This window comes from Bufo gargarizans, chromosome 2 (genome assembly GCF_014858855.1).
Source record: "Bufo gargarizans isolate SCDJY-AF-19 chromosome 2, ASM1485885v1, whole genome shotgun sequence".
Lineage (NCBI taxonomy): Eukaryota > Metazoa > Chordata > Amphibia > Anura > Bufonidae > Bufo > Bufo gargarizans.
The window spans coordinates 53,431,924-53,453,150 of NC_058081.1; the positions used below are offsets into that span (position 1 = coordinate 53,431,924).

Sequence of the window (21,227 nt, forward strand, 5' to 3'; positions counted from 1 at the left end):
TACTGGTCTCTGCTTCCTGGTCCTGCCTCGACACATAGGAAATGGCTGCTCAGCCAATCACAGCCTGTAGCGGTCACTAATGCAGCCTTTGATTGGCTGAGCCATTTCCTGGATTGAGAAGTGGAGATCGGTGGGGACCTAATAATCAGATCAGAATGGCGGCGGAGGGGAATCGTTATAGTAAGGCTACTTTCACATGTGTGTTGTAGAATCCGGCAGAGGATCAGCCTGCCGGAGCCCATCATATCTGGAATAGTCGGATACAGGCCGTGAACCGCCAGACCCTATTGACTATAATAGGACCAGGCGGGGATCCGGTTGGTTTCTGGCCTGAGTGATGGGATTCAGCTGGACAAAAACTAGTGCAACCTCCAGTTTTTGCTTATGGAATCCCGATACTAATCCTGGAAACTAGCCGGATCCCATTATCGTCAATGGGTTACGGCAGTGCACGGCAGTATCCGGCTATGCTGGATACGGTGAACTCCGGCAGGTGGCCGGACACTATAACGTGTGAACATAGCCTTAAACCATTTTTATAAAAAGTTTTATCCCGCCAGATGCTGGATGAAAGGACTTCTACGATATGATGTTTCTCAAAAACAAGCGTTTGGGGGAAGTCATAACAGATCACCTGATTCTCAGAACTAGAGCAAGAACACGTTTTGGGGGGAAGTTTCCTTTATGTGGGGGCTGTAGGTGATTACGTAATGACTTAGGGGTTAAAAAACTGGAACATGAATCTGATAATTCTCATAGAAATTTTTGGAGAGCCATTATAAATCGGGAGGGATCAAGGTGATCTGTCTGATCAAAAATATATCATACCATCTTCATATCTGTTATCTTAATATTATTTTATTACAGGAATGAGGGTCGGGGTAGGTAGAGGAAGACTGGAGCAGTATTTGTCATGAAGGTTTTCCAGTTATTTAGCTTTTCTCAGAAGATACTCATTTTTTTTAGGTTGTTACTTTAATTTTTTTTTAAATCTTATTTTATCTAGTGTGTTATACTCAGTCTTAGTGAATTCAAAGAAAAATCGGCCCCTGAGATGATTCTATACACAGATGAAAGAAAAAAGCGCAAATATACCAGAAAAACTTGGAAATATATGACTAAAAAAAATAAATCCTAAAGTACCCAAAAAAAGTACTTTGCAATTTTCTCAAATAATTTATTAAAATAATAAAATATTTATTTACTGAATTATGCATCTCTTTTTGATGAAAGTAAAAAAATAAAAAATCAAAAAATAAAATAATTTCAATAAAAAATTGAAAAATAATTTTAACAGATTTTTTTACTTTTTTTGTTTTTATAACTTTTTTTTACATTAGACTGTTTAAGAACATTTTCAACTAATGAAAAGTTTAGCAAAATAAAGTTCAAAAATAATAAGTTAAAAGTAATCAAAAACAAATTGTCTAAAAGAAAAAAAGTGTAATCATTTTGTAAACTCTTTCAGTAATATGAATTCGACCATTTTTCAGGCGGCTTTGGTTATCTGGTTGGGGTGATGCTAAGTAGCTGAGAACACAGAGAAAAGACGAGTATGTATCTTATGATTGGATTTCATTTTCACTGCTCGTTAATTAATTTTCCAAGATCAAAAAAGTCATCTACAGAGGCTCGATCTGAACAATATTCCAGGTATTTCATTAATTTCATTGATTCTCACAATCCTTGGAAACACAGACCATAAACATCAAGTTAAACACCTCTCTGAACCGCCACTTTTGCCACTCCTGGGACCAAGCAACAAAGAACCAGGTCAACAAGGTCAGCATCAAGACCACCACATTCAGATTCTTCATAGCTCCACACCCTTCCATCAACCTCTGACACCTTCTCAATAGCTAGATGACACCTTCAACCCTCCTACCTCCCGAAAGAGAAATATACTAAGGTCTTAGAGGCCCTTCCCAGGGGCTCACAAATGACCCAAAGTCCATCTTACAGGATAAAGTAATAAAATATACTGTCTACCTACTGGAAAATAATGTTTTCTATCAATTACATGGTAGAAAACAATCAAGGAAGGACACATGAAACTTCACGCAAATTGGTTTCAAGGCCAACTCAAACCACGACCCAACTCAAGGACCATAACATGTGGTACTTATAAATCACACTTGGGTATGTACACTTTTGAAATCATTTGTCTAATGCAACAACTTTACACAAAGTCTTGATTCTGTATGTTGTAACATTTTGTGTACACAGCTCCTCAGCAGACCTATGTTTCTCTATGGCTATAGATTACAAACCAACCTGGAGTACTCTGATCCTGCAATCATACTCCATTACATATGTCTCCTAATTCTTGCTGACCTTATGAACATGTGAAAGATATTTTTAGAGAACCAGACTACGTAGAGTTTGTAGTCTATAATCATGGAGACAAGTAGATATGCATAGGAGTTGTAGACAAAAAAACGGTAGGAGCCTACAGACCTGGAGTAATCTGATCATGCATTTATGCCTCATTACTGTACATCTGTCACCTAATTCTTGCTGACCTAACGAACAAATAGACAGATTAAAGACATTTTTGGATAATCAGACTACGTAGAGTTTGTAGTCTGTAACCATGGAGACACAGAGATCTGCATAGGAGCTGTAGACACAAAATGGTAGGAGACTACAAACAAACCTGGAGTACTCTGATCCTGCGATCATACTCCATAACATCTGTCTCCAAATACTTTCTGATTTTATAAACACATGGACAGATGAAAGACATTTTTGGACAGTCAGACTACGTAGAGTTTGTAGTCTGTAACCATGGAGACACAGAGATCTTCAGAGGAGCTGTAGACACAAATAGTAGGAGAATACAAACAACCTGAAGTAATCTGATCCTGCAACCCTACTCCATTACATGTGTCTTCTAATTCTTTCTGATCTTATGAACACATGGACAGATGAAAGTAGATCTTTGTAGTATCAGACTAGCGTAGAGTTTGTAGTCTGTAACCACGGAGACATGTAGATCTGCCCAGGAGCTGTAGACACAAAATGGTAGGAGACTACAAACAAACCTGGAGTAATCTGATCCTGCAATCACTCTCCATAACATCTGTCTCCTAATTCTTGCTGACCTAATGAACACATGGACAGATTAAGATATTTTTGGAGAATCAGACTACGTAGAGTTTGTAGTCTGTAACCATGGAGACGTGTAGATCTGCAGAGGAGCTGTAGACACAAAATAGTAGGAGAATACAAACAACCTGAAGTAATCTGATCCTGCATCATACTCCATTACATGTGTCTTCTAATTCTTGCTGACCTTATGAACACATGGACAGATGAAAGAGATCTTTGGAGTATCAGACTACGTAGAGTTTGTAGTCTGTAACCACGGAGACATGTAGATCTGCCAGGAGCTGTGTAGACACAAAATGGTAGGAGCATTTTTCATCAAGACTATTTGTAAAGTTGCTTTATTTCTTATTTTAGATGTATTAGAGCAATGAAAAAAACTGGTCACCGAGGTTGACAAGGCTTCCCCCAGAAGCAGCACCACTCCTGTGCGTGTTTAGTAGTACAGCTTAGTTCCATACAAGTTAACAGAGTCGAAATAGCCATGAGTGGTGCTGTTTCTGGAAGACACATTTAAAGGGTTACAAAAACTTTGCTGCGTCTTCAACAAACAGCGCCACTCTTGTGGCCGAGTCTGGTGGTGCAACGCACTTGAACAGTAACTGAACCAGACATAGCCGTAGATTCAAGTGGCGCTGTTTCTACAGGAAATCAGCCATGTTTTTGTAGTCTCCTGAACTCCTTTAAATGTGTCAGCTAGTGTGAAAGCGCTGGGTTCCCTGGTGGTCAAGGACATGCTGGAGTAGTAGTTTTAGAACAGCAGGAGAGCCGCAGATTGCAGACCACTGTGTTACTGTTAATGGGATGACTGTGTGTGTTTACTGGTGTGGGTTAATGAGGCGTGTGCTCCGCTGTTTTATTACAGCGCAAGGGGCGACCGTGCAGCGATGTGTAATAGCGGAGATCCTCTGTGCCTCATTAGTAATGGGCTCTCATCAAATGTGAACCTGATCTATTATTACACCGAGCCGCATTCTCCTGCCTGCCCAATAAACTTACAGACTCGCTCGCTGAACCCTCAATTATTCCCAAGCCGTCCGTGCCGCAGCTCGTAACATATGCTGAGGCTTACTAAGCAAACAGAGGTATTAAAAGAAGCAGCAGCAGAGATATTAACCTTGTCTGGAGAGTTTAATTCCTGGGATTTACCGTCAATGTTATATGGTGGTGATATTAATAACATGGGAAGCTATCCCGAAATAAAAGACAATTGCATGTATAGCAGCTCCTCAATATACTGATATTTTTCCTAGGATACACATGGAGGACTGTGAGCAACATATGAGATACAAAAAAGGGTCTGCTTTGTTGCCCCCAGAAACAGTGCCCCTTCTGTCTTAGTGTTGTATTGCAGGCCCATTCAATGGAAATCAGCTGCAATACCTGTCACAGCCCGAGAGTGTCACTGTTTCTAAAGACGTTCTAATGATCATTTAATATTCTAGAATACCTTTAATCTGGCACCTATTATGCCTTAGGCGCTGGGTGACAAAACCAAGCACCGTAATGGGGCCCCGTGTCTTGTACGCCACTATAACCCTTCATTTCTATGGGAGCGGCTTTGGCAGGTTACTGAATCTGCATAATTTTTATTTTTTTTACCATTTTCAAACCAGCTCCTAGATCTGAATACTTTTGTAATTGCATGTAATTGAAATTTAGCAAAGCCAGTGAGTTAGTCAATAAAATGTATCTGTACAGCACCACCGGCTGTTTGTTCTTTCTCTTATTTCTTTGACCTGCTCACTGAGATGGCCGCACATGCTCAGTTCCATCCTTCAACTGCCTCCTGAGCTGTGATAGGGAGAGCTGAGACACGCCTCCTGAGCTGTGATAGGGAGAGCTGAGACACGCCTCCTGAGCTGTGATAGGGAAAGCTGAGACCGCCCCTGAGCTGTGATAGGGAGAGAGCTGCAGCAGGAAGAGCCCACCCCCTGAGCTGCAGCAGGAAGAGCCAACCCCCTGAGCTGCAGCAGACAGGACACTCCTCTTGAGCTGTCAGATTGATATACATCTAGCAGAGCAATGAATGTGGAGATCTCTGGATCCATGTGAGGTACAGGGCTGGTTCTAGCTTGTTAGAAAGAGATTTTCATGTACTGTATGATATCTGATTGTAATTTTTTACATTATTCATGGAATAACCCATTTAAAGAGACCAGTCCTGTATGTAGACTTACTGGAAGTACTCCATAACATGGAGACTCATTCAGCACCCTGTCTGAGCTGCTTCCAAGGAATGGCACGGTGCCAGCCAGAATCCTACTCCGTACTGATGAGGGCCACACTCCCCGAAACGTCTGTCTACAGATGGATATCTGGCCTGGCTACATTCCCTTGTCTAATCCAAAGGCTTGTTGGAAAGTCGGATCTTGACTCCTAGGGCCCACTTCCAATAGGTGGCGCTGGTGAGATGGTGCTCTTTCTTGGTAGATACCTCCTTGTTTTTTTTTGGGAGGGGAGGCAATCTTTGCCACGTATCCCTCTAGCAATAAGTTGCATCTGCCAGTTTCTCAGGGAACACATTGCTTGCCTCTTCCTCTAAGGAGCAGCTTAGAAGGAAAGGAAAGATTTACAGCCTATTCTCAACACAGATAATGGCAGATAATTTGTTATTGGCCGTGTAAAGGTTAACACTGAAATAATTCACACGACTAATCCAGTGTAATAGGCTTGGAGTGGGTAATTAACAGCTGTACCAGTACTGCACCAGTGATTGATATCTGCAGTTATTACTGCGCAGCCGACGCTATAAAACAAGCCCAGCACAAAGTACACACGTTATTCTACTTATATATACAGATGTACCCATCCTGGTACCAAGGGATCCAGTCCTGATCATCTACAGGCAGGAGATCACTGGATATTAGGTATAACCAGCGCTGTGTGATCCTGTCCTGATCATCTACAGTCAGGAGATCACTGGATATTAGATATAACCAGCACTGTGTGATCCTGTCCTGATCATCTACAGTCAGGAGATCTCTGGATATTAGGTATAACCAGCGCTGTGTGATCCTGTCCTGATCATCTACAGTCAGGAGATCACTGGATATTAGATATAACCAGCACTGTGTGATCCTGTCCTGATCATCTACAGTCAGGAGATCTCTGGATATTAGGTATAACCAGCTCTGTGTGATCTTGTCCTGATCATCTACAGTCAGGAGATCTCTGAATATTTGATATAACCAGCACTGTGTGATCCTGTCCTGATTATCTACAGCCAGGAGATCACTGGGTATTAGATATAACCAGCACTGTGTGATCCTGTCCTGATCATCTACAGTCAGGAGATCTCTGGATATTAGGTATAACCAGCTCTGTGTGATCTTGTCCTGATCATCTACAGTCAGGAGATCTCTGAATATTTGATATAACCAGCACTGTGTGATCCTGTCCTGATTATCTATAGTCAGGAGATCTCTGGATATTAGGTATAACCAGCACTGTGTGATCCTGTCCTGATCATCTACAGTCAGGAGATCTCTGGATATTAGGTATAACCCTGAGATTGTGCCAGTTTATTGGTGGACATCACATTCCACTCATTGCATTACTGTTTGCTCAGGGTAGATGTGTGTTGGAGGCAGTGCAGCACGTGTAGTGCATTAGTAAAGGATAGTAAATTAGGATGACTGTTAAAAAAACACACATAATGGCCCCTTTCTTGGTGTCTCCCTCTGAGCTATTAGTGTCTTGTACTAAAGGCTTTCACCTCTGCAATCAGTTACAGATGTGGTGGGAGTGGTGGAAATAGCTCAGGAACATGTTCCTCCTGATTGTCTTACTTCACAGAGAATGGAAACAAAGTAACAACAGATTCATGGAGTGAAATGTCAGCGTTACATATCGATACAATGTGGCAGCAAACACCAGACATGTTCCAAAGTTTCATTCCATTTTCTGCAGAGCAAGGTTCTTGAGGAACCTTTCCAGTGTTTCTCATAGTAAGACAGATACCGCACCCAACTGGAGAAAAATGAAATATGTGGTGCCGAAATGCGTGATTTCTGGCCCTCCCGGTCACAGCCCCACCACCAGGAACCTCAATAGTCCTCAAAAACAAGAGAACTGCAATGAAGATCATGACCAATGTAGAAAACAGTCCACCAGGGACCTCTAGGACTAAGGCTTCATGCAGATGAGCCCAGTGCAATATACAGAACCCAACTGAGGGTACGAGAGTGAGACCTAAAGACTGGAGGGAAAGACTGAAGTATGGGCATATCATTCCTTGGACTCTGGAGCACAGACCATCAGGAATCAAAATTACATAACACCCCAACCTTTTCTAGTGCACAAAGCATAGTACATATGGAGACACTGCATTCCAGGTCTAATTGGGACATAGTATGGACTCTATGACCAGTATACCATACCCGTTTACATGGGCTGGGGATTAGGAACAAGCATTTGTACAGATGTTATGGTTTGGCCATCACTGGGCCGTCTAAACGCCCCACTAATCACCGAGCGGACAAGTGAAGTGCAGCCGACAATATGCAAACTGTATGGGGGATAAACAATTCTATTAGCGATCATTCATCCCCCATGCAGTATGCATCGGTCCATGTAAAAGGCCCTTTAAGTGGAGCCTATAGACTTGTTATTGGCAGAAATGTCATATGCCGCAATACATCGACCAGTTCATCATGTAGAGGCCACCACTCTATTCTTCTGCCACCAGGCCTCCCACATACCACTATAACTGGTTTCCACATCCATCAATAGACACAGACAAGAAATTTAAAGGGCCATGAGAGCTTACAATCTAATGGACTCATAGAACATGACATTCGGCTGGGGCTAGTTGAGGACTGTTGTGACATAGTCCATAGGAATGACTGAATGAAGCTAGTTTCACGCATCCTCTGGATCCGGCATAGCCAGATAGTGCTGTGTGCCCACCAGACCCAGTGACTATACTGGGATGTCAGCAATCCCCCCACATCTCATTATAGTCATTGGGTCCGGTGGGCACTTGGCACTATCTGACTATGTTGTAACCAGAGAACTCGGGCAGCGGGTCCTCTGCCATATCAGCCTGCCCGATTTCTTTCACACATGTTTGTGTGCATGAGCCCTTAAAGGGATATTCAACTCTCAGTAGAAATGAGTGGATTTCTAACTCACCCAAATTATCCGTCACATTTGATTCAAGTCAGATTTATTCAAAATGTGCTGAAAAAGTCTCTCTATCTCTGTGTCTCTCTTTCTATTTCTCTGTCTCTTTCTATCTCTCTGTCTCTCTTTCTATTTCTCTGTCTCTCTTTCTATGTCTGTCTCTTTCTATCTCTCTGTCTCTCTTTCTATGTCTGTCTCTTTCTATCTCTCTTTCTATCTATTTTCTATCTCTCTGTCTCACTTTCTATCTCACTGTCTCTCTTTCTATCTTTGTCTCTTTCTATCTCTCTTTCTACCTCTCTGTCTCTCTACCTCACTGACTCTCTTTCTATCTCTGTCTCTCTTTTTCTCGGTCTCTCTTTCTCTCTCTCTGTCTCTCTTCCTATCTGTCTCTCTTTCTATCTCTCTCTCTCTATCTCTGTCTCTCTTTCTATCTCTCTGTCTCTTTTTCTACCTCTCTGTCTCTCTTTATCTCTTTCTATCTCTTTGTCTCTCTCTCTCTTTCTGTCTCTCTTTCTATCTCTCTGTCTCTCTTTATGTCTCTCTTTCTATCTATCTCTCTGTCTCTCTTTCTGTCTCTATTTCTATCTCTCTGTCTCTCTTTCTGTCTCTATTTCTATCTCTCTGTCTCTCTTTCTGTCTCTCTTTCTATCTCTCTGTCTCTCTTCCTATCTGTCTCTCTTTCTATCTCTCTCTCTTTCTATCTCTGTCTCTCTTTCTATCTCTCTGTCTCTTTTTCTACCTCTCTGTCTCTCTTTATCTCTTTCTATCTCTTTGTCTCTCTCTCTCTCTCTTTCTGTCTCTCTTTCTATCTCTCTGTCTCTCTTTATGTCTCTCTTTCTATCTATCTCTCTGTCTCTCTTTCTGTCTCTATTTCTATCTCTCTGTCTCTCTTTCTGTCTCTCTTTCTATCTCTCTGTCTCTCTTCTGTCTTTCTGTTTCTCTTTCTCTCTCCTTTATTCTCCCAAATCGAATGACACAAAATTCGGGCTCGGTAGAATCAGAACTTTGTGAAAAATTTGGGTTGAATTTCCAAATTTTAGAATCAATTCGCTCCTCTCTAACTTTTAGCAATTCTATTGCTTAATACAGTTTAGAGGCTTGATTCCTCATAGTTTTCAAGATCTCTGCTTGCTGTCCTACATAAGGTGATTACAATACGATTGCACTTCTTACGGCTACGGCTGTTAGCCATCACACAGAATAACGTCCGGTGGCAATGAACATGGCAGACACATATAGTTCTGGAGTGACTATATTCATCATTTCTGGAGTATGGATTTATTTCTATGTATTATAATTCTATTTCATTTTTTAATTCGCCATCGGAAGAGCGTGTAGGTGATAAGCGAGGGCTGTGAATGCTGGCATCCACACCAGCCACATTGGGACGCCCTTGGCAGAATAGCACAAATCCCAAGCAGAGACGAGGCAGCTTGCTAGCACAGACTCACTAGCCGTCTAGGGAATCTAGAAGCCCAGTGTACAGCAAGGGAGGGGGTTTGGTCTACATAGTAATAGCTCCGAGCGATAACACGCATGAGACTGGAAGCCTATAGTAAAGCAAAATTCACATCCGATTCTTAGGCTGTAATTACCGGCAAGGAACATGGAGTAACAAGGGAGCATATTATCTATACTCCGAGCACACACACATCCCATGTGAAGAGGCATGATGGAGCCTGGGCCATACTAATGTATGGTAATCAGCATGGCTCCATCCGTGTACTGCATAAACACGGCTCCTATGTGTGTCTTCTGTGCCGTGTATCTGGATTTGTGCCTGGTGATTACGTCCCCCTAATAGAAGAGGGGGCACCCAATCAGAACACATCTTGCTCATGTGTAGCATTTAGTATTGCAGCTTAACCCAAGTGCAATACCAGGCATAGCCTACAGACAAGAGTGGCGCTGTTTCCTAAAAAAATACTGAATTTTGCTTTACTAATCTCTCCCTATAAGGCCCCTTCAGACAACCGTATGAATGGGTCAGCATCTGTTCCGCAAAAGTGCGGACCCTTTCATCTCAATGGGGCCACAAAAGATGCGGCGGGCACACCTGTACAGAAAACAAGTGTTTATGAAATGTGAGCCATGGTTGACAAAATCACATTTTAGTGCTGATCTTCAAGGCTCCAGTTTTTGGATTATCCCTATAAATCTAGAATGAAACAATGTTTCCATATTGTTATATAAACAATACATCTCCGTGGTAACAGACAACAAACAAATTCTATGTAGTCTGATCCTGCAGTTTTGCAATTTCTTACTTTCTTCAGTTTTTTTCCATTTATTTTGGTAGGTTACCCAGAAATAGAGGACAGATAGAAGGGAAAAAGACTTCAGGATCAGACTACACAGGGTTTGTTTGTTGTCTGTTACCATGGAGACACATAGGTCTGCATGGGAGCTGACATTTTTAATTTAAACTTATTGCAATGTTGTTTCATTTTTTTTTTAATGATTTCAAAGAATATAACAAGTTGTTGTTGCAGACCTAGCCTTTATGGACACTACCAAATTCACCAGATACCCCAGGATTGTGGCATGTTACATTCCAGTGTGTGCGCGCTTAATGTGCCTATCGCGTGCTGGTGTGCATATCCGCTGAAGCAATGGGTTTTGCAGATGAGAGAAGCAGATGGTCCTAGGAATGTACAGAAAGCTGTGGGCAGCAAAAGGTCTCACAGGACAACAGAAGAGCACAGAATATTTATCAAGGCGGAGGAGACACTCTGTTACTTGGAGGACACACCCTACAACAACCACAATGCAGCACAGCGGCCTTACAGTCAGCCTGCTACACCATCAACAATGCAGGCCCAGAGCAGCAGATTGCATGGGCAAGCCCAGCAGGCAGCATTATAATACCGCATGTCCACATGTCACCACAGATCCTCCGCTCTGATAACCAGGTACATGATCAGACCGCCATGTCAGCCCAGATGTCCTACCTGTCAATGATGACGGGGTCAGATGGGGTCTCATTCCGGTTACCGCAGCTTTTCTTCTCACAACAGCGACTGAAACGCAGAAAGAAAGATGGGTCAGATAAAGAACAACCTACAGCAGATCAAGAGCGGGCCCCCAATACCACCCTGCAGTAAATAACGGCTCCCAATTCCACCCTGCAGTAGATGACAGTCCCCCAATGCCACCCTTCAGTAGATGTTGGGCCCCCATTACCACCCTGCAGTAGATGACGGGCCCCCAATGCCACCCTTCAGTAGATGTTGGGCCCCCATTACCACCCTGCAGTAGATGACGGGCCCACAATACCACCCTGCAGTAGATGACGGGCCCACAATACCACCCTGCAGTAGATGACAGGCCTCCAGTAATACCCTGCAGTAGATGGCAGGCCCCCAATACCACCCTGCAGTAGATGACGGGCTACTAGTACTACCCTGCAGTAGATGATGGGCCCCCAATGTCACCCTGCAGTAGATGACGGGCCCACAATGCCACCCTGCAGTAGATAACGGGCCCACAATACCACCCTGCAGTAGATGACAGGCCCCCAGTAATACCCTGCAGTAGATGGCGGGCCCCCAATACCACCCTGCACTAGATGACGGGCTACTAGTACTACCCTGCAGTAGATGGCGGGCCCCCAATACCACCCTGCAGTAGATGACGGGCTACTAGTACTACCCTGCAGTAGATGATGGGCCCCCAATGTCACCCTGCAGTAGATGACGGGCCCACAATGCCACCCTGCAGTAGATGACGGGCCCCCATTACCACCCTGCAGTAGATGACGGGCCCCCAATACAACCCTGCAGTAGATGATGGACCCCCAATACCACCCTGTAGTAGATAATGGGCCCCTAGTACTACCCTGCAGTAGATGACAGGCCCCCAATACCACCCTGCAGTAGATGACGGGCTACTAGTACTACCCTGCAGTAGATGACGGGCCCCTAATACCACCCTGCAGTAGATGACGGGCTACTAGTACTACCCTGCAGTAGATGACGGGCCTCCATTACCACCCTGCAGTAGATGACGGGCCACCAATACAACCCTGTAGTAGATAACGGGTCCCCAGTACTACCCTGTAGTAGATGACGGGCCTCCAATACCACCCTGCAGTAGATGACGGGCTACTAGTACTACGCTGCAGTAGATGACGGGCTACTAGCACTACCCTGCAGTAGATGACGGGCCCCCAATACCACCCTGCAGTAGATGACGGGCTACTAGTACTACGCTGCAGTAGATGACGGACACCCAATACCACCCTGCAGTAGATGACGGGCTATTAGTACTACCCTGCAGTAGATGAAGGGCCTCCAATACCACCCTGCAGTAGAGGACGGCGCAGATACAAGAACAAGCTGAAGTTATATTCAGTACTGGAGTATTACATATCATACCCTAACTGCATAGTCATTGGGTCAAACACATATAGATAGATATATCCATACATACATTCATAGATACACAGATAGATAGATAATTAGATAAAAAGATTTATAGAGAGATGGATGGACGCGTAGACACACAGAGATAGATAGATTGTATTAGATATGATGTTCATGAACCCGATATAAGAAGTAATATGCCCTCCGTCCAGGACCATCATAAACTAGTAGAAGATGAAGGAAGATATGTCTTCTCAGTGGTGAAAACAACTATAACCCCGAAAAAATTTCTGATATAGTCGCACAATGGGCACCGTGCATTGCCTATGAAGAATGTAAGGACATAGCAGTGCTAGCCAGCAGACACACTCGTCTCTGCACCACACATTGCTCTGCACACGCACTTGGATCCCCATCATCCTTTGTGTTACATTCTGCTCCTGCTGATTGCATAACAAAAGTGTGTAAATTCCCACCATCTGTCTGAGCAGGACATGGTGACCAGCAGCCGCCCAGGCCCAGGGCTGAGCCCCAGCTGGGAGGATTGCAGGCTGTCAATGTCTCTCTTCTGAAGCAGCTGTAGGTCTGACATAGCCCCCATCAGTCTGCCACACATCACAATGCCCTTAATGCATTGTTACTGCGCCATTGTGGTGTGCAGCCCAAAGACATGGGGCAGAGAAGCTCCGCCAAGCCTGATGGGTGACCCGGTGCAATAATCAGCTTCCAAACTGGGTCCAAGTATGACCTACTGTGCAAAAGAAGCTGGACACAGAGAGGGTTAACTTCACAAAATCTGAAGCAGGTCCCCATCTAACAAGTGCCATTTATATTACTGGCATGGGCATAAACACCAGGGGAACAGCTGCTATGGGGTCCAACAACTAAGGGGGCCCTTTCCACTAAGACTTATGGTCAGTTAGTGATGAGCATGGATGATGGAAAGATCAAATGTGGCAACATCCCAAGTTTCACTATGAAGCCCCATGGTTGCCCCTGATGTGTACATCATCCCTTCTATAAGCTGCACTTTTCATGTCATCTCTGTGATATGACATCACTGTGTTTATTATCTCTGTACTGTGACATCACTGTGTTTATTATCTCTGTACTGTGACATCACTGTGTTTATTATCCCTGTACTGTGACATCACTGTGTTTATTATCCCTGTACTGTGACATCACTGTGCTTATTATCTCTGTACTGTGACATCACTGTGTTTATTATCCCTGTACTGTGACATCACTGTGTTTATTATCTCTGTACTGTGACATCACTGTGTTTATTATCCCTGTACTGTGACATCACTGTGTTTATTATCCTGTACTGTGACATCACTGTGTTTATTATCCTGTACTGTGACATCACTGTGTTTTATCTCTGTACTGTGACATCACTGTGTTTATTATCTCTGTACTGTGACATCACTGTGTTTATTATCCCTGTACTGTGACATCACTGTGTTTTATTATCCCTGTACGTGACATCACTGTGTTTATTATCCCTGTACTGTGACATCACTGTGTTTTATCCTCTGTACGGTGACATCACTGTGTTTATTATCCTCTGTACTGTGACATCACTGTGTTTATATCCCTGTACTGTGACATCACTGTGTTTATTATCTCTGTACTGTGACATCACTGTGTTTATTATCCTGTACTGTGACATCAATTGTGTTATTCTCTGGACTGGTGACATCACTGTGTGTTTATTATCTCTGTACTGTGACATCACTGTGTTTATTCCCTGTACTGTGACATCACTGTGTGTATTATCTCGTACTGTGACATCACTGTGTTTATGATCCCTGTACTGTTGACATCACTGTGTTATTAGCTCTGTACTGGGACATCACTGTGTTTAGGATCTCTGTACGTGACATCACTGGTGTTTATTATCTCTGTACTGTGACATCACTGTGTTTATTATCCCTGTACTGTGACATCACTGTGTTTATTATCCCTGTACTGTGACATCACTGTGTTTATTATCTCTGTACTGTGACATCACTGTGTTTATTATCCCTGTACTGTGACATCACTGTGTTTATTATCCCTGTACTGTGACATCACTGTGTTTATTATCCCTGTACTGTGACATCACTGTGTTTATTATCCCTGTACTGTGACATCACTGTGTTTATTATCCCTGTACTGTGACATCACTGTGTTTATTATCTCTGTGTACTTGTAGGACATCACTGTGTTTATTATCTCTGTACTGTGACATCACTGTGTTTATTATCTCTGTACTGTGACATCACTGTGTTTATTATCCCTGTACTGTGACATCACTGTGTTTATTATCTCTGTACTGTGACATCACTGTGTTTATTATCCCTGTACTGTGACATCACTGTGTTTATTATCTCTGTACTGTGACATCACTGTGTTTATTATCCCTGTACTGTGACATCACTGTGTTTATTATCCCTGTACTGTGACATCACTGTGTTTATTATCCCTGTACTGTGACATCACTGTGTTTTATTATCTCCTGTACTGTGACATCACTGTGTTTATTATCCCTGTACTGTGACATCACTGTGTGTATTATCCCTGTACTGTGACATCACTGTGTTTATTATCCCTGTACTGTGACATCACTGTGTGTATTATCCCTGTACTGTGACATCACTGTGTTTATTATCCCTGTACTGTGACATCACTGTGTTTATTATCTCTGTACTGTGACATCACTGTGTTTATTATCCCTGTACTGTGACATCACTGTGTTTATTATCCCTGTACTGTGACATCACTGTGTTTATTATCCCTGTACTGTGACATCATTGTGTTTATCTCTGTACTGTGACATCACTGTGTGTATTATTCCTGTGCATAAGGAAGAGCAAAGTAATATTTTGCTTTTTGTGTTCTGCTATATTACAGCTGAATGCGGCCATGGTTGTGTGTCACCCACTACATTTCTTGTTGTGGGCCCCTGGTGACTTATGACACCCCTGATTACTAGTGTCGCCTTATGTGACAAAGGGCCACCTCTGTGCCCCATTTAGCTATTATAGGACAGCATATACTGGGTTAATGACGCCATTCTCTGCCTTCGGTCTCCAGGGTCAGAACTTTGTTGTAATTTTTGCATTTTTAGAGTTCCTGATAAAATGGTGACAATTCTCCGATCTGAAGAGACACAAGTCACTAATTGGGTGCAGTAACTAATTAGCCTTTTGTTCCTGGACTGAATCAGTAAGGAGTCAGGACTAGAAAAGATGGCGGCAAAGTGTATAAATAGAGAGCTTATTAATGTAGCGGTGTCTGTCCTAAGAGGGAACCGGTAAATGACATCTATCTACAAGCGGAGAGTAAAGTGACCTGAAGATGGAGAGAAGAAACTTCCACTCAAAGAGATATATATATAAATGTATGATAATTTCAAATCTCTGGAATATATCCAATAGACATGTATGGATCAACACCCCAAAGGGATCATATCTATTATCTATCTATCTATCTATCTATCTATCTATCTATCTATTATCTATCTATTATCTATCTATCTATCTATTTTCTATCTATTATCTATCTGTCTATTATCTATCTATCTATCTATCTATCTATCTATCTCATATCTAAAGAATAGAATGTCCTACCAGGATATTTAACTGCGGGGGCAGATCTCCTGGGTACTGCTCAGAGAGGTAATAGAATGTGAAAACGAAGGGGAGCAGTGACAGTATTAAAACTTAACTTTTACTAAATGCATTCCCCCAATTGGGGAATAAGAAACCCCTTACAAACACAAATAACAAGAAGACAGACAAGACCCCTATAGAGGGGGTTTATACGACGGTATCGTGCAACATAGGTGGTGCTGCACACCAAAATAGGTCTCGTCCCCTCCCAAAAAGCCTGTGGAGGTTATCACACAGACCTGTGGTGGAGAGACCGAGTAATCCCTATTGTCTGCCTCCAATGATGGAAACAGACACAATAAAATGGAAAATTCTTACCAATTTATTTTGGGTCTCGCTTAGCGACCACATATAAGTGGGTTAAGGCAGGAGGAGGTCACTTGTGGCAGGTAGGTCCTTCATCCGGTATTCAAGGTAAACGGAGAAGGGCGTCAGGGATATCCAATTGGTCCGGTATCAGAGTGGTATCAGGAAAGAGACTCACCCTAGTACCTCCCTGCTTGGCCTGACCTAGCCCTAGTGACCTAACACATGGTCCGTGCCCCGCAAGGGGTGGCCCCGTCCGGAACCTTACCCTGGTAAACAAGCCCTAGGTGACCCTAACGACGGGTGACTAGGGGAAAGGTTGTTTGACTCAAGGCAGGTAAAAACGTAAGTATAAATGAGTTGTAAATATCATAAATATGTAAGGATACTGGAGACTGGGACGCACATATATAACTGCACGTATCCAATGATATGTCAACGTGTCCCCATGACACGTTGACATATCATTGGATACGTGCAGTTATATATGTGCGTCCCAGTCTCCAGTATCCTTACATATTTATGATATTTACAACTCATTTATACTTACGTTTTTACCTGCCTTGAGTCAAACAACCTTTCCCCTAGTCACCCGTCGTTAGGGTCACCTAGGGCTTGTTTACCAGGGTAAGGTTCCGGACGGGGCCACCCCTTGCGGGGCACGGACCCCGTGTTAGGTCACTAGGGCTAGGTCAGGCCAAGCAGGGAGGTACTAGGGTGAGTCTCTTTCCTGATACCACTCTGATACTGGACCAATTGGATATCCCTGACGCCCTTCTCCGTTTACCTTGAATACCGGATGAAGGACCTACCTGCCACAAGTGACCTCCTCCTGCCTTAACCCACTTATATGTGGTCGCTAAGCGAGACCCAAAATAAATTGGTAAGAATTTTCCATTTTATTGTGTCTGTTTCCATCATTGGAGGCAGACAATAGGGATTACTCGGTCTCTCCACCACAGGTCTGTGTGATAACCTCCACAGGCTTTTTGGGAGGGGACGAGACCTATTTTGGTGTGCAGCACCACCTATGTTGCACGATACCGTCGTATAAACCCCCTCTATAGGGGTCTTGTCTGTCTTCTTGTTATTTGTGTTTGTAAGGGGTTTCTTATTCCCCAATTGGGGGAATGCATTTAGTAAAAGTTAAGTTTTAATACTGTCACTGCTCCCCTTCGTTTTCACATTCTATCTCATATCTATCTATCTATCTTTCTATCTATTATCTATCTATCTATTATCTATCTATTATCTATCTATCTATCTATCTATCTTTCTATCTATTATCTATCTATCTATCTATTATCTATCTATTATCTATCTATCTATCTATCTATCTATCTATCTGTCTATTATCTATCTATCTATTATCTATCTATTATCTATCTATCTATCTATCTCATATCTATCTATCTATCTTTCTATCTATTATCTATCTATTATCTATCTATTATCTATCTATTATCTATCTATCTATCTATCTATCTATCTATCTATCTGTCTATTATCTATCTATTATCTATCTATCTATCTATCTCATATCTATCTATCTATCTTTCTATCTATTATCTATCTATCTATCTATTATCTATCTATTATCTATCTATTATCTATCTATCTATCTATCTATTATCTATCTATCTATCTATTATCTATCTATCTATCTATCTATCTATCTATCTATTATCTATCTGTTTATCTGTTACCTAGTTTTCCTTCTCCTATCTATCTATCGATTTAGCTTATTATCTATTTATCCATCCATTTATCTGTTTACCTATCAATTATCTATCATCTGTATAGCTCATTATCTGTTGATCCACTATCTATCTATCTATCTATCTATCTATCTTTCTTTCTTATATCTATCTGTCCATCTATCAATCCATTATCTAATTTTTATCTCTCTATATTCCTATTTATCCATCCAGAGTTTGCTTCTGTAAATCCGACAAGCTTTCCCGGACACGGCTGGTGGATAATTTGTAGCGGAAATGAAAGGGTTACAGACTCCCAATCTGCCTGATTGTGGTAATCTAGTTCACTCAGAAGTCTAAATTATAGGAAAATTAGAATTCAAAGTTAAAGTGTTAGAGTGAGATAAACAGGTAGCGTCCTGGGAGAAGAAGAACATATGGCCAACCTAAGTAGGAGACCCTTTCATCTGTTCCGTTTTTTCTTCCACTTTTGCATTACAGAATCTTTAATGAGTATGAGTAGAGCTCGCTCACTGCCTACAGGCAGCAGAAAATCTGTACAGGAGGTCTAAGCTGTGTCCATATACGTTATTAATGTATATATGGAGTGCCACCTAACTCTGTGGAGATGACTATTTAGGCCACGTTAATAATTGATGAAAATGGAAACCACCAATTGATTAGAATCCAGTGACTTCTTTGTGTCATTGTCATTCCTAATCCATCACTGATATTACCAATTCCAAATGAACTGGTTGGCAGTATACTGGGCCAACCCACAGGTTTTATAAGGATACTTTATTCCATTTGTCACTATCAAGACTACGGTGGGGGGTGGGGGGACTAAGGAGGTGCCACAAGGAGGTACTGTCTTTGCTGAAGGAACATGCTCAGGTTGCAGATGAATTGGTAGCAAAGTTGGGAACAGAGCCAAGGGTCATCACCAGTAGAGCAGTCAGGATGGAACACACCCGAGGCATAGATGCCAACATTATCTTTACCAGATAATCTTTGTGGAGCCCTATACAAAGCTTCAACATGGAAAAATGTCCAAGGTAGGGTGAACCTTACCTGCACATGACCTCATGAGTGAGTAGAACCCGGCACATCTCTGGATTCTTATTTTGTCCTTCGTATGCTATAGGCTGCAAGAAATTTAGGATAGGTATAGGGTTACACATTAACTACCACCCAAACGTCACGCAATACTAGACAGAACTATAGTCTATCCGCCCAGTTATAATCATACCCTACTGATATTATAAAATCTTTATATTGTGCCCATGAGACCATATGATCTATGAACGGAAGGTGCCCATTATAGTTATTATTTAGGATGGTTTAAGCCAACTCCACCATCATGCCAGCTATATCTACAGGACCCAAGCAGATACCTAAAGGGGTTGTCCAGTTTAGGAAACCCATTTTCATATACTATGATAGGGAATTAATAGAGCGAGCCTTCTGTTCTGGATCCTCATCTTTTGGTCAGAGAAGTTACAATAATCATCTTTCACTCTGGAGGACCCGTCTTGTCCTGTATCACATTGACTACCCATTAATGTGAATGGACATTGTGTACAGTGCCTTGCAAAACTATTCACCCCCCTTGACTTTTTTTGTGTTTTGGTGCCTCACAACCTGGAATTAACATGGATTGTTTAAGGATTTGCATCATTTAATTTACAGAACATGCCGACAACTTTGAAGATGTTTTTTTTTTTTAATTGTGAAGCAAACAACAAATAGGACAAAATACCAGAGAAAAAGTAAATGTATTCACCCCCCTAAAGTCAATACTTTGTAGAGCCACCTTTTGTGGCAATCACAGCTCCAAGTCGCTTTGGATAAGTCTCTTTGAGCTCGCCACATCTTACCTCTGGGATTTTTGCCCATTTCTCCTTGCTCCTTCAAGTTGGATGTTTGCGCTTGTGAACAGCAATCTTTAAGTCTGACCACAGATTTTCTATTGGATTGAGATCTGGGTTTTGACTCGGCCATTCCAACACATTTACATGTTTCCCCTTCAACCACTCAGGTGTTGCTTTAGCCGTGTGTTTGGGGTCATTGTCCTGCTGGAAGGTGAACCTCCGTCCTAGCCTCAGATCACGCACAGAGTGGTACAGGTTTTGCTCAAGAATATCCCTGTATTTAGCACCGTCCATCTTTCCCTCAACTCTGACCAGTTTCCCAGTCCCCACAGCATGATGCTGCCACCACCATGTTTCACTGTGGGGATGGTGTTATTTTGGTGTTGTGATGTGTTGGGTTTGCGCCAGACATAGCGTTTTCTTTGATGGCCGAAAAGTTCCATTTTAGTCTCATCAGACCAGAGCACCTTCCTCCATACATTTTGGGAGTCTCCCACACGCCTTTTCGCAAACTCACAACGTGCCTTTTTGGTTTTAGCTGAAAGTAATGGCTTTCTTCTGGCCACTCTGCCATAAAGTCCAACTCTATGGAGCGTCCGGCTTATTGTCGTCCTATGTACAGATATTCCAGTCTCTGCTGTGGAACTCTGCAGCTGCTCCAGGGTTACCTTAGGTCTCTGTGCTGCCTCTCCGATTAATGCCCTCCTTGACGTTTTTGTGGGCGGCCGTCTCTTGGCAGGTTTGATGTTGTGCCATGTTCTTTCCATTTGGTTATGATAGATTTGATGGTGCTCCTAGGGATCATCAATGATTTGGATATTTTTGTATACCCTAACCCTGACTTGTACTTCTCAACAACATTGTCCCTTACTTGTTTGGAGAGTTCCTTGGTCTTCATGGCAGTGTTTGGTTAGTGATGCCTCTTGCTTAGGTGTTGCAGCCTCTGGGGCCTTTCAAAAGAGGTGTGTATATGTAATGACAGATCATGTGACCCTTAGGGAGCATTCACACGACCGTGTTGGTTTTGCGGCCCGTAAATCACAGATCCGTGTGTTCCGTATGTCTTTAGTTATGTTTCCGTTTCAGTTCCGTAAG

The 21,227-nt window shown here is 42.5% G+C and overlaps 1 protein-coding gene across 2 annotated transcripts in view; it reads right to left on the bottom strand.

Annotated features, from left to right (window-relative positions):
- Positions 1 to 21,227, bottom strand: part of EBF2 (EBF transcription factor 2) — a 129,254-nt gene that overhangs the window by 90,241 nt on the left and 17,786 nt on the right. For both annotated transcript variants that reach the window (XM_044282908.1, XM_044282907.1), the window contains exons 5-6: positions 19,333 to 19,406; positions 11,190 to 11,258 (exon numbers count right to left, since the gene is read on the bottom strand). In XM_044282908.1, the coding sequence (XP_044138843.1) occupies positions 11,190 to 11,258; positions 19,333 to 19,406 (143 nt within the window). The remainder of the gene's footprint in view (positions 1 to 11,189; positions 11,259 to 19,332; positions 19,407 to 21,227) is intronic.